At 40.2% G+C, this 13,455-nt stretch overlaps 1 protein-coding gene across 1 annotated transcript in view; it reads right to left on the bottom strand.

The window, feature by feature from the left end:
- Positions 1-9,541: 9,541 nt before the first annotated feature.
- Positions 9,542-13,455, bottom strand: part of LOC109988674 (TGF-beta receptor type-2) — a 23,640-nt gene continuing 19,726 nt past the window's right edge. The window contains exon 7 of the mRNA XM_020640231.3: positions 9,542-13,059. Coding sequence (XP_020495887.1) covers positions 12,880-13,059 — 180 coding nt within the window. The 3' untranslated portion in view covers positions 9,542-12,879. The remainder of the gene's footprint in view (positions 13,060-13,455) is intronic.

Genomic DNA, 13,455 nt, shown 5'->3' with positions numbered 1-13,455 from the left:
CCCCTGTTATATATTAAATCGAGTCATTCTCGTGCTCACTATAAATAAAATCATTATTACTTGGCTCAAATTATTGAGTTGAATTAGTCATTTTCCACAGAGAATAAGAAAAAGAAGATACGGTAATTTGAGAGGAAATCTGTTTCCTCACAGCTCCTATAGGCAGGTGTGTGAAGATAAATGTCCACCGTGAGTGTAATATTTCTGTTGCCCTTGGATGTTCTGGACTGGGAGCTTGAGTGGTAATAAAGATTGATGTGTCTCATCATTATTATGTCCCCCAGCAATCACAAGAACACAGCATTCATCATTCTCTTTAACTCAGGATGTACTTTCACAACTTTCCCCTGAAGCTTTGAAAGCCTATATTGGAGTAGAAAAATACCTTTTTTTTTAACACGTCAAATAAATGCTCAAGTTTTTTTTGATTGATTGTGTACATTCATTCATTTCATATGACCACAAGACAGAGACAGGAAGCATTATTGATTTATTTAAGATGTGATTCACTCTCATAGAAGGAAAACAAAAGAGCAGCAGTCCTCTTCTGTGTAATGTCATAGATAGAGACAACTTTGCTTCACTGTCAGTTGGCGGGAAAATAAGTAGTTTTTCTTCATTTCCTCTGACATTGTTGCAGATATTGCTGCTTTATTTGGATCTATTGCACACTACCTATAATACTGAGGTTAGTCCTCAAGCCTGGTACAATCAAAGGAGCCTTTTATTCAACATTCTGCAATTAAATGAATTACTGACCTCTAAAATGCAATTATAAATTATAAATGTGTAGTGTTTATGTACTAGAGTTTATTTCAATGCCCATGGCTTTAGGTAATGTATGGGAATCTTTAAACATGCAGCACACTCAGGCCATAAATACTTATTGGATGTATGATTAAGAAATACTGCATGCTTTTCCATTTTCAAAATCAAACAAGTTGTTAATTATATCAATTTTTTGCTCTAAACTTTGATTAAAGAATATCTCATTTTCATGTTTGAAAACTTCCCAATTAGGCCCAATTTCCCCTTCCTTACTTTCCATCAGCAGTGTTTACAGCCACCCTGTCACCCATAAGACGATGATGACTTAAAAAATGTAAATTAAATATTCATGTTGAAGAATTGGACTGAAGTTTGAGCCGGCTTAGTGCAGCTGTGGATCGAGGCTATCTTCTGTGGAGACGAGGAGGAGATAAGAGGGAGATGAGACTGCGGCGTTGGAGAGACGGGGAGATAAAAGGCTGATAAGAAAGGGAAGTGAAAAAAAAGACAAATATGAAAAATGATGAGGGTCATCATGAAGAGTCTGTGAAGTGGTGGGAGTGGATACGAGTTTTGAGTTCATGAAGAGATCATAGACGGAATCATGCAAAAAATCAGCTCCAAAAATGAGTGACACACGCACATGCAAACACACAGAATCCCACACACATGCAGGCTAATATAAATACATCTTTATATATACAACAGCATATGCATGCAGTTCCTCAGTCATTCATCAATGCCTGCTTATGCCCAGATGAGCACTCTACCCCTTCCACCTTTCCCCTCTACCTTCAAATTCTGAATGGATGACCTTTCAGACAAATAGAAATGCAGGCTGTGAAGATTGCTTCAATCGCGTCTATTGTCAAAAGGCCAAGCCCAGATGAAAAGCAGCCAAAATTAGGGCTGTTGCCAGGCAAGGCAGCTTTGCTTTCCTCCATCGCAGGAGGCAAACTCAAAATTTTGGTGTTTGCGTTGTCTTTCTTTTCTGTTTTTTTTTTTTCATACTCATGCTGAGTTAATGTTTGGCATTCTTGGGTGTCTTCATGTCTTCACTTTGCCGAAGGCCAGTCGTGCTAAAAAGGCTTAAGATGCCTGGCATGACACACTCTTTGCACCTTTCTCTTTGTCTTCACTCTTTGCTCTGACTGTGTGTGAGTGTTAGACAGAGAGAGAGAGAGAGAAGTCACAACTGGTCAAGATGATTATCATCATCATTTTGACATTTCATGACTGGTCACACTGACAATGGTACATCCACAGAATCCTGCTATCTACAACCTGACAGGGTATTATCTTATATTGACTCAAATCAGCAATTTGTCTCAAGATGCATAATAATCTCAAATCTCTCAATCAATTCAGCACGGTGTTATGTACAACATGTTCCCAGATCCCTGACATCCTGATACACATCTCAGAGGAGACTTTGTGCACCGGCAGCATGTGGGGGGGGAATCACAAATGAGGATTATAGATCCATGTTTTATCTATCCCCACTTTCTCCTATTGAGGGTCGTTAGAATGGGTTGGAGTCTTTCTCAGGGTGCAGTGGGTGGAAGGCAGAAAAACACTAGATTGATTGCCAATCCATCACCAAGATAAAAAACAGAGTCCAACACGCCCACACCTGTGCAGGGTCTTCAATCCAACGCTACCCGATTGTAGCGGTCAGCGATATGTGAAGAGACAATGTTTTTGTTTTACACAAAAAAGGCAGACAGAAGAAATCAAACTCCAAATGAGATCTTAAAAGGTCTGACTTATGGGAAATATGGTTATCACAGAATATCACTCTTAAGTTTTTCACAACTGTGAATATCTTTTAGTACCCAATCACTGTGGTGCTAATAGTCAGTTCAACATCAGTGCCGCTCATGTGATATTGCTTTGATCATTGGTCAACCTGGGAACCATTGAGGAAATGGAAAAACTCTGGACCCCCCAGAGGGGGGGTGCGAGGCTTTCTCTGCTCTGAGGTTGTCAAAATTGGATTTTCACATTTAAAATAAAATCATGTTAGAACATAACTGGGAAACTTATAGAAGAGTATTTTGGTAAGAACAAATGTGTAGGCATATTCTGGTGGGATTTTATGAAGACTGTTTGAATTTATGTTAGTTTTTGAAAGCAATGTATCACAGTTTTCACATGGGTGGGCTCAGCTTTTCTCAGATACAAGAAGGAGGGGGCTCCAAGGACAAAAAGATTGGGAACCACTGGCTGAGACAGAATCATTCAAATAAAAAAACCAAAGGAAAGAGAATTTGTTCTGTATTTTCGATCACAGAGCGTGTTAGAACAGGATGTTTTGAACATCATGAAGACTTCCAGGACTCCAAGGAGCCCGTCTGTGTGATCCAGCGGATGAGAATGATTAGCCCGTGCCTTGGGGATTGCCACTGCGTTCACTGATCTGCACCACAAAAATTGACAGGAATGAGAGCACTTGAAGAAAACCACTTAGCATCCCATTGAGGTGAACTGTTGTAAAGTATTTATTTACCTTCAACAGAGAGCCAGAGTCCGTTTCTAGAAGCTGTACAGCATCTATACAGCATAATGATCAACTCAAGGTCAACTTTCATGTGTCGTATGAAGAGTTACTTGTTTAACCTGGAAATGTATTTATGTGTTTCAAACTGGTTTCCATGACAATCAGTCTTAGTGATGAGTCAGACAATGAGAAAAAGAACACACAAACATGAGTAGTGACCTCAGGTAAGTCCTACTAGATGATGTGGGGCCTTCCACAGAGCCCTCATCAGTGACACCTCATTTCACTCCCAGCATGCCTCATTTCTTTAGCAGTCAATGGGGCACAGAGAGGCAGTTAAATCTACTAGATGTGAACATGACCCACTCAGTCCCAGGCAACCCGGTGTGGAGAATACTCCACCCACTGTTCATCTTGATGATGCCATGGGTGATTATGTACAGCACTGCATCACTTAGCTATTCATACACACCGTTCTAAAGCGAGCTCAGACTCCTCTGCTTGTTGTGATAAGAAATGAAAGAGCACACAAAGTTTCCTCTGTTTTGTAACAGGATGTGGCATGATCTATCATCCTGCAGATCGGAGAGCTTTGGCTCAATTTATAAAGCTGCATCCGCCTCTTGATGCATTCATTGCATTCATCTGTTATTTTCCAAAGCATATGAAAAGTTATGTCCCACCAAGAGGCTGCGCGCTGCCGAGACAATGACAGTTTGGATTGTAAATTTCTTTTCAGTTTTTATTTGACTGAAATAATGCTTTCAGCGTCTCTAAGACGGGACCAAAGCAATCAATGCAACAATCTTTTTTTATGAAAAATACCCAAGAATATATAACTGTTTGGTAAAAGTAAGATATTTGCATTTTATGTTACTCTGAAAAAATCATTTCAAACAATAACACAGTCACAGAAAGCATTAGTCTTAATTCTTTAATCAAGATTCTAATCACAGTAATTACCCCATGAAATGATGCAATCATTATGCAATCATGCAACTGAAGAAAGAAATCTTTCTGCATCTGGATACACAACCTTAAACATGATGAAGGAAATTAACTTTTAGCTGGTCTTATTTCTCTGCACAGCTCTTAATAACTTACCACCATTAGAAGATTGCATGTAACATCCACAGTTCCCCACAGTCATCAAGATTGATTGTGACCTGTCGACTCTGACGGCGCCTGCAGCGATGCTCCAAATACTATCAGCATGTTGCATAAAAAAAAAGTTTTATGAAAAAAGTTTAGATGTATAGAGCAAGAGCAGGAGAGAGTGATGGGGGGGGGGGGGGGGGGGTAAGGAGGAGTGAGGTACCAACCTGAGCTCAACACAGATATCAACTGTCTGCAGGCAGAATGTCAGACTCTGAAAAGTTGGCATGCATTCCTCCCTCCTCAGAATAACAGCAGCCTTATCAACACTCTCCCTGCTCTGGCATGGTTTGAGCAGCCTGTGCATGGTGTCTTTGGGGGGGGGGGGCTGCCATTCAGATATGAAAAATGAAGTTGTACGTCGTAAACAGTTGAACTTGGTTTGACATTATCCCTGCAGGAGAGAGAAAATATGACTCACGTGTTGACAATTGAAGTATGCCACCCTATTTCCCAGCAGCCTCTGGTTGACAAATGACCCCCCCCCCCTTTCACTTTCCTGAGTGGCCGACATGGTGCCGTCTCGATTCACGGGACAACAGATTTATTTGATGTTGCTTTAATGACAGCAGTGAAACCCTCTGTGGTAAAATGACTGCAGCAGCAAGAAGGACAAGACAACTCAATCGCATTCTTCTTCAGCGGTCAAAAAGCATGTCAGTCCAAAGTTTATAACAAGGTCAGACATGAATGGAAGATAGATAGTTTAACTTAATTCAAAGACACTTTCTCACTGTCTTCAATGTAGTTCTGTATTCAACTGAAAGGCTGTTGTTTTAATGGACTTTTTGTATAATTGGCAAATACATAAAATTAAAAGGCTTCCTCTTCTCTTTCTCTCGGACCACACAGCGCTCCGTAAAGCTGGTTCAATACCAAGTGGCCTCTCGCTCAGGACTATGCATTACTGTGCTCGAGCCATTTCCAATCGATTCTGCTCCTGGTCGCCCTCAATCGGTCATCTGACAGAACAAAATTCACGCCTCTGAAATAAAGTTAAACATAGTTGGATGGGATGAGATGGGGGCAGAGAAAGAGAGGGGGGCGAAGGGCAACGATAAGCCAGACAGGGTGGAGGAGAGAGAGACAGAGACAGAGACAGCCCTCTGCAGCCTGTTTAGCGTTGGTGATGTCGTTGCAGACAATGTCTCTGTCGTGCGCTGGAAGGAAACAACAGATCACACGTCATAAAAACAAAAATGTTTTCCCTTTTTTAATCGATATGAGATGAGACAATGATTTTATTCCACACAAAAAAGGCAGACAAAAGAAACCCAACTCTAAATGGCATCTTAAACGGTCTGACATATGGGAAATATGATTACTATCTTTCCTTGAAAGAATTTAATAATACCAGAAACATTATTCCCATATCTGTTCATCTAATAAGGAGCTACAGGCATGAGACGGTAAAATGGCATTAAAACTGGAGGGACAGCAGATACTGAAATATCCTTGTCTCACAGAAAAAGGTTACATTTATATAGATTTGTCTCCATACAAAAACAAACTTGTTACATATCACTTAGGTGATGCTGCTTTGGGGAATGTATTTATACAGATGATGTCTGTTTCTGCCTGATTAATGCTTTCCACTTTATTTTATGTTTGAAGTCTTCATGCAGAGTTACACTAAGCTACAAAAAAAAGAGCCAGTTTCTTCGTGCTAAAAACTGCAGTCCCTCTAGTGGCCACTAGAGGCTGGCCCTAAAAGAAAGTCAGTCACCTTAGAGCCCCATATAAAAATTCACAGCAGTTATGGCTAATAAAGCTAACAGCATGCAACCGTTTAATAACTTTCTATGGAAAGACATGAGCTTTCAATATCCTAAGAAACAAAAAACTTCAGAGGTTATGACTGTAAACATTTTGAGATGTTCCAGTAAGCCATGTTGCATGCCCAAAAACCAGAACCCGAGAACTGGCTAATCTGAATGGAATGCAGCCATTTAATAATGTTATGAATACAACTGTGATTTGTGAAGTCCAAATGTCTGCAGTGCTTGAATCATTTCTCTTGAAATGAAAAAGTGCAATTTACTGCAGTGTGGTCATACTTTCATACAAAGGATGGATTATTATTATCACCATCTTGTCATATTTTCACATTCCTAGTCATCCCACACTCAACATTTACTGATAAAAGTAAATGAAGGGTTTTCAGTTTCCTTTCACTTTTATCATAAGTGCCTCTCATGTCGTATATCGACTTTGGATGACCTTTGAGGAAAACGTTTCTGAAATCAAAGCAGGTTTTTTAACTGCAGAGATTAACGTCACCATATCAGGCTCGCTGCGGCCTCTCATGCAACATTAGTTGGCACATCAGTAAATAATTTCTAAACAGACAAATTAATGTGGAGCGCAGATTAAAGGATATATGGAGCCAAATCATCATCACACCCTACATACAACTAGAGGATGATTGATGCAAGGAATTAAGCAGAATGGCATCGCCCTTGTTGGCTCTCTTGATGAAATCATTCCTGCTTTTGTTTGGAGGTGAAAACACTTCTGCACCGGTGTTGTTCAATGTAAGCAAAAACACTTTTTCCCCCGAAAAACACCTTCAGATCAAACATTCTTCCATTCGTGACACAGCTGTGTTTGTCCTTGATAGGTGGATTTTTCTTCTTTTAAACTACACAAAAGGCTGCTAGTGGATTCAGGCATAAGACATTTAAGCAATATCTGCACCATGGAGTCCAGAGCCATCAGACAGAGATGTGCGAGGGGACAGCAGGGGTAATGGCTCCTAATGCACCAGCAGACTCCTCTCTCTGTCTCCGGGCCTTGGCTGCCTGCTGCTCTTATCTTAACAGGCACATCATCCCCTGGACAATTGCTGCATCCAATTGTGGCTCAGGGCCTTAAAGTTTCCTGGAGAATGTGGCTCCCGTTGCTGCTGCCACTACTGCTGCCAATAGCACGGCTACACATCTCAAGGGCTGCTTTGTAATAAGTGAAGCTAACATCTAAATCATAAAGACAAGAAAGAGGATGTGTTAACAGATGACAAGGTGGGGGACACAGGGTGTGTTTGGACTTTTTGTTTTGGACTGCAGGATGATTGGGGCACTGACTTCACGAGTGCAAAGAACATTTGTATTCTGTTTCCATCAGCCTCTTTTCACACACACTCAGCACACACCCATCATCAGCAGGCACTTAGCAACATTTGGTCCTTGAACAGAACCAGACTCATGGTGAACAGCCATCTGCCCGGACTGGATAGAGGGAGAGAAGGAGAGAGAGACAAACATACAGAGCAACAACAATAACAACAACAGATAATACAGTGATTAAGAAAAAATGTGTTCTACTAGCTATTTTAAGTATAATAATTGATAGATATGAAGAATAATACAAATATTAAAATGGTAGCAGCAGCAACAGTGAAACAAAGCAACAAGGCAATAGACCGAAGACAGTCAATCAATCAAACAAACAAACAAACAAACAATATACTCCTGTGACAAAGATATATGGTCAGCTGATAACGTATCTACACTCCTGCACTTATATCCTAACATATATATCTTTTATTGGACAGCCACGAATTTGCACAGCTCTGGAGAACCCTCTATATTGTTATTGCACATTTACCACTTTCATCACTGTTTTTGCAAACGTACACCTCTTACCTCCAGCAAGTATTTTTACATTCAGTTGACAAGCTTTCATAAATTTTGTATTTAATATTTTTAAACCAGTAGGAATGTTAAGTTAAATCCTTGATGTATGAATCTCTTATTCTTATTTTTATATTCTAAGTGTATCTATTCTTATATTGTTTTATTTGCTCTGATAACTGCTGCTGTAACACCACAATTTTCCAGTTTGGGATCAATAAAGTAATTCTATTCTATTCAATCACATTCATTAGTGGGGCATGAATACATGTTTAGCAACATACTCCATGCTTATTCTTTTCAAACTGCATAAAGTACCCCCAAAAAGAAGCCAATCATAATTTAAGAATTCTGAGGTGACCTCTGGGGCAGCCTATCAGGTTTCAGAAGTTCAGAGCCACCTCTTGGATACACCCCTGGAGGGAAGTGGTCTAAGTGTTAACTTGACCTGTAGAGGAGATGAATTCAAAGCTTTCATTAATTCTCTTCTCACAAACCAACCAACCAACCAACCAACGCACTTCCAGAGACCTTGATTGATGCATGAGACATTACCATGGCAACCAGCATGTGGGAATGACAAGTGACTTTGGCAGGAGACTTCTCCTCCTTCTTGATTATTAAGAGCACCAGGGTTGAGCGAGTGCATTTGTATATATAAGGGTAAGCAATGATGAGTCTGCGAGATGCTCCACATGCTGCTGCCTCCCACTCCAAGGGTTAATCGGGTTAGAAAGTATCATGACGGAATACATGCAGCCCCCTGCAGGTGTGCAGTTTAACCAGTACTCACAGAGACCTGCACACTTGTATCCTGAGCCTGAAGTCTGTGATGCATAGTGAAAAGCGAGTGATGGAAAGTGCTGTGAGAAATGAAAAGAGGGAGAGACGCAGCGGAGTGAGGGAATCACTTGGAGAAGAAATGTTAAGTTATGCTTGCCAACAGCAGCTGTTTAAATGCAATTAGGTCCCACCAGGATACAAAATGACTCCAGTGTTTGGTGACTGGTTAGTGTGACTCAGTGTGACTCTTAGTAATGGAAAGGCCTGTCACATCCTGAGCTCAGACCCTTCATTTTCACAGCGCAGTTATTATTCTTTTTTTTTTACCCTGAGAGCACAAACACCAGTTCAGTGGATGCTGCACCTCAACACTGAAACCAGGCTGCTTTCCAGAGGGCACGAGTGAGGGCTTTGTAGGCAGTATCAAGTAGAACCACTACACCCTCTACTGGTTGAAAAATACAATGCAGGTTTTTGGCACATGGTGGGCAAGATTCTGCAGCTCTGTTGCTGGTCAAACTGGTGTTTAACCTTTCTTGTTTTCATTTTTTAACTCAGTGTTAGCTTTAATGTAGATTTCTGTGCAAGAACATTTAAAGTAATGGGAAAAAAATGAGTTAAATGACTTGTACACTTACCAGAAAATCTGATACTGATGACTACATTAATGCTTAACATGTTAAAAAAAACAAAACAATTTAAAGACGCATCACATAATTTGATTTATTTGTTCTCTTTGTTGTGACTACAATTCCCTAAATTCAAAGTTGACTGAATCCATTTGCGAGGAAAACTGGCATGCAGACAGGATTAAGAATAACAGGATTATTGTTTACTGACTCTGTGTCCTACATCATTCACACGTAATTCATTTACATTTGTCACACCCTGTTAAACAAAATGTAACTAACTATGCAGCCCCCCTCTCTCAAGTCACTCTATTGTCTCCGAGTCCTGCGATGAACTGTTTCCATCCATTATATAAAGAATAACTGTGTTGTCTCCTGGAGGCTTTTAGAGAAATCGTTTTCTTCAACATGAATCTCCTTAACTTCTTTTTCTGCTTTTCAGGAAATTAACATCCAATTATTTCATTGTGAAACATGTGACTTGTGTTACTCCCTGTGGTAATACATTCACAATACAAAACATAAAAATAATTTATCATCAGCTTAAATATCCTGCAGCACTGTCTGTAGTGCTGCCCACACCAAGCGGGCCCTTGGCATAGTTTATGTAAATAGAGCATGTAAGCTGTGGGAAGGGCAATGGAAGTCTCCCCGTGAGATGACAAGGCAGCCTGTTGTAGTTGATAAATCACTTTCCAACTGTTCCCAAATGCTTTTGTTTAACACTTCGTGCATTTTAAACATTGATGCTCTCTGAATTAATAAGACGCAATCTTGATGTAGAAGAAATTCTCTTATAGCATGCGATGCTTCAGGGTATCACAGATACATAGACATGCTGCATTACCACACAAAGCACACAGACCTCTACAGTACAAATATTTCATTGTTCAAATCTCTGCCTGCTGATTTTATAGCTCTACTTTCTTGTAAAGTCTTTTTCTGAGCTGCATTGCAAAACAGATTGAAAAAAAGCTGCCGCTGCCTTCAACAAACAGACACACAGACTGGCAGAGAAACAGGCAAAAAAGTGTCAAAGACAGGAAGGCAGAGAGCCACAAACATACAAACATTTTTCAGTGTGAGTCAGCTGTGGGCTCAGGATGAAAGGTCTGCCAGCATCATATTCTGTCTGTATTCACACTCACAGCCAAACACTGTTTCCCCCTGCTTTATGAGCCTCTTACCACACACACACACCACACACACACACACACACACACACACACACACACACACACACACACACACACACACACACACACACACACACACACACACACACACACACACACACTGTCAATGTCAAAGTATTCATCTGTCAATCAACGACACTACCACCACTGAAAGACAACACCTAAAACAACAGCTACATTTTGAAGCATCTTTGCGTCCCCATACTGAAACACATTTCCAGTGCAGGGATGAGTGATCGTGCCAACATGCACTGTGCATATAGTATGCATAATGGAATATACAGGTTTACATGCTAGAAAAATGTTTTATAGGCATGCATGCTTTACTTGTGTAGACATGATTTAAGTTTGCTTCACAGTGTGCCAGAAGTGGAACATCAACTCCCTGCTCCGCAACCTTGATCATAATTCTGTGAAGCTTGTCATCGTGCGGGGGGGATTCATCCTGTAATTTATTAGACTACTATTTCAAGACTAATATCATACAGTACTTTCAATGCACAAGGTGTATTAAAATGTGGACATTTCATACACAGACTCCATTAAGTCATTCCATTGATCTCTAAAATCCTGTTTTAATTCACTCCATATGTAAACAGTATTACAGAATCTTTCAGACTACACACTGATGGATCAATATGAACAAACCTGATATTTTAATCTGTACATGTCACTCACTGTTTTACAGAGATGCTTGTGCTTTGATATTGTACTTCAGATTTAACACATGGAGGCTGTGAACATGTTTATCTCTGATGTAGAAATGAGCTTTCCTGATTGGGTGTGAACAGCTTTTGCAGTCAGCCTCAAGTGGACATTTGAGGAACTGCAGTTTGTTTGCACTTCCGCATTGGCTTCATTTTTCAATACACGAGGTTGCCACTTGGTGGTAAATGAGCTGCGGGTCAGACTTGAACCCAGGCCGGCCACTTTGAGGACAATAGTCTCCACACATGGCGACAGACCTAATAGCTAGGCTAACTGACGTCCCATGCAGGCAGTTCATTAGACTCCATTTTAAAAAATATCAAAATGATGACTAAGCTTTATGTTCAGTATTTTTGTGGGATAACAGAGAGTAATGTGGATCTTTGAGCTGTTACAGTTGGAGTAGATGAAATTATATAGCTCAGAGCTGTTAAGTAGTTCAGATTGTTATGGGAAAGTAGGTCACAATGTAAAGTCAACAGTCACTACTGTTCATGCCACATACACTCTGCAGAGAATAAACAGTTTAAAGCAGTAGAATACAATGAAAAACCCCACAAATTTAAACAGTACACTGTAATACTTTAATTATGGCTTTACACTTTTGTACAAAAATGATATGAATCTTTTTTTCTGATCACTGGATCAGAATTTCCTTTTTCTGTAACAAAGAAGTTTAGCTTGTAGCATTATACACTGTAGGCAGCGGGCTGCAGCTTCCAGTTTAAATTCAAATATACACTAATGTATTCCTCTTATTGTCTGATTTAACAGACAAAAAGATTTGGATCAGCTTTCTTTAACACACACGCACACGCACACGCACACGCACACACACACACACACACACACACACACACACACACACACACACACACACATACACACACACACACACACACACACACACATGAATATATCTCTGTTCACTTTTCCTTTCAGGCTGGTTTTTCTGTCTTTACTTCACAATTCATAGCCCTTGAGATCTGATATCAGCTTTCCCTGCAGGTTCCTGCCATGGATAGGTTTTCTATTTCTTTGTTGTGGATACTTTCCATTTCATGCCACAAGAACTTATAATGCCACCAAGGAAATACACATAGACATAAAAGTATCCAGTCCTAAAATCTGTCAAAGGGTTATTAGTGTTCTTTAGCGTCTTTAAAATGTGCATGTCTCCCTTTACAGAGTCCCTTTATTTCCTTTACCTGAAAAGTACTTAGATTAAAGATTTAAAAAAAGGTTCTTACTATTCATATATATAATTTGTTGTGCATAGCTGTTGGTAAAGTGCAATAGAAGTTTGGTTATGGTAGGATCCAGTCGAAGTCAGTTCATATCCAGGTTGATCCTGGTTAGTCCATATCTGCCCTCAGTCCTGTTTCATCTCAGATTTTCCAGTTTCATCTTCTTTTAAAAACATCTCAGACGAACCAGATGCAAAAGCAATGCGACCACTGGACGTGCGTCCTTTCCCAGCTACTTGGTTGTAATGTCTCTGTAAAGCTCTACTTCTCATCCACCACAATGATTTCTTCAGGGATCTTCTCCTCTGAGTCGGAGCGATCCGACAGCTTGTCCAGATACTCCATGTCGTTGAAGCGCTCGGCGACACACTGGGCTGTGAGACGGGCCTCTGGGTCGTGGTCCCAGCACTCGTCTATGGAGGCGCACACTATCTGGATGCCCTGCAGAGGGAGCAGTGGAGCACAGACACAGTCAGTCAGTGATGCTTGAGTAGTGCATCATCACCTCATGTTCATATCATGTTTGTTGATGTGACTGTGTTTGTGTACCTGGGAGTTTTAAATGACTGAAATGTAAAGTTTGACACCACAAAATTATACAACAGTTTATTAGTTTGCTAAATATTTTATATTCTAATACAACCGTCCTGAAATAAACCCAAACAGCATGGCGGTCACAATGCTTTTATTGAAGCTTTTAGAGAGGATCTGATTTAACAATATGACTATTTCAGAGAGTTTGTGGAGCTGATGAACTTTAATTATATCATTATTATATTATGATATAAATAAAGAGGAAACTGGACTGTAAATTGGGACTCATCTCCTGACCATCAG

This window comes from Labrus bergylta, chromosome 19 (genome assembly GCF_963930695.1).
Source record: "Labrus bergylta chromosome 19, fLabBer1.1, whole genome shotgun sequence".
NCBI classification, from domain to species: Eukaryota; Metazoa; Chordata; class Actinopteri; order Labriformes; family Labridae; genus Labrus; species Labrus bergylta.
This window is presented reverse-complemented; position numbering and strand designations above follow the sequence as displayed.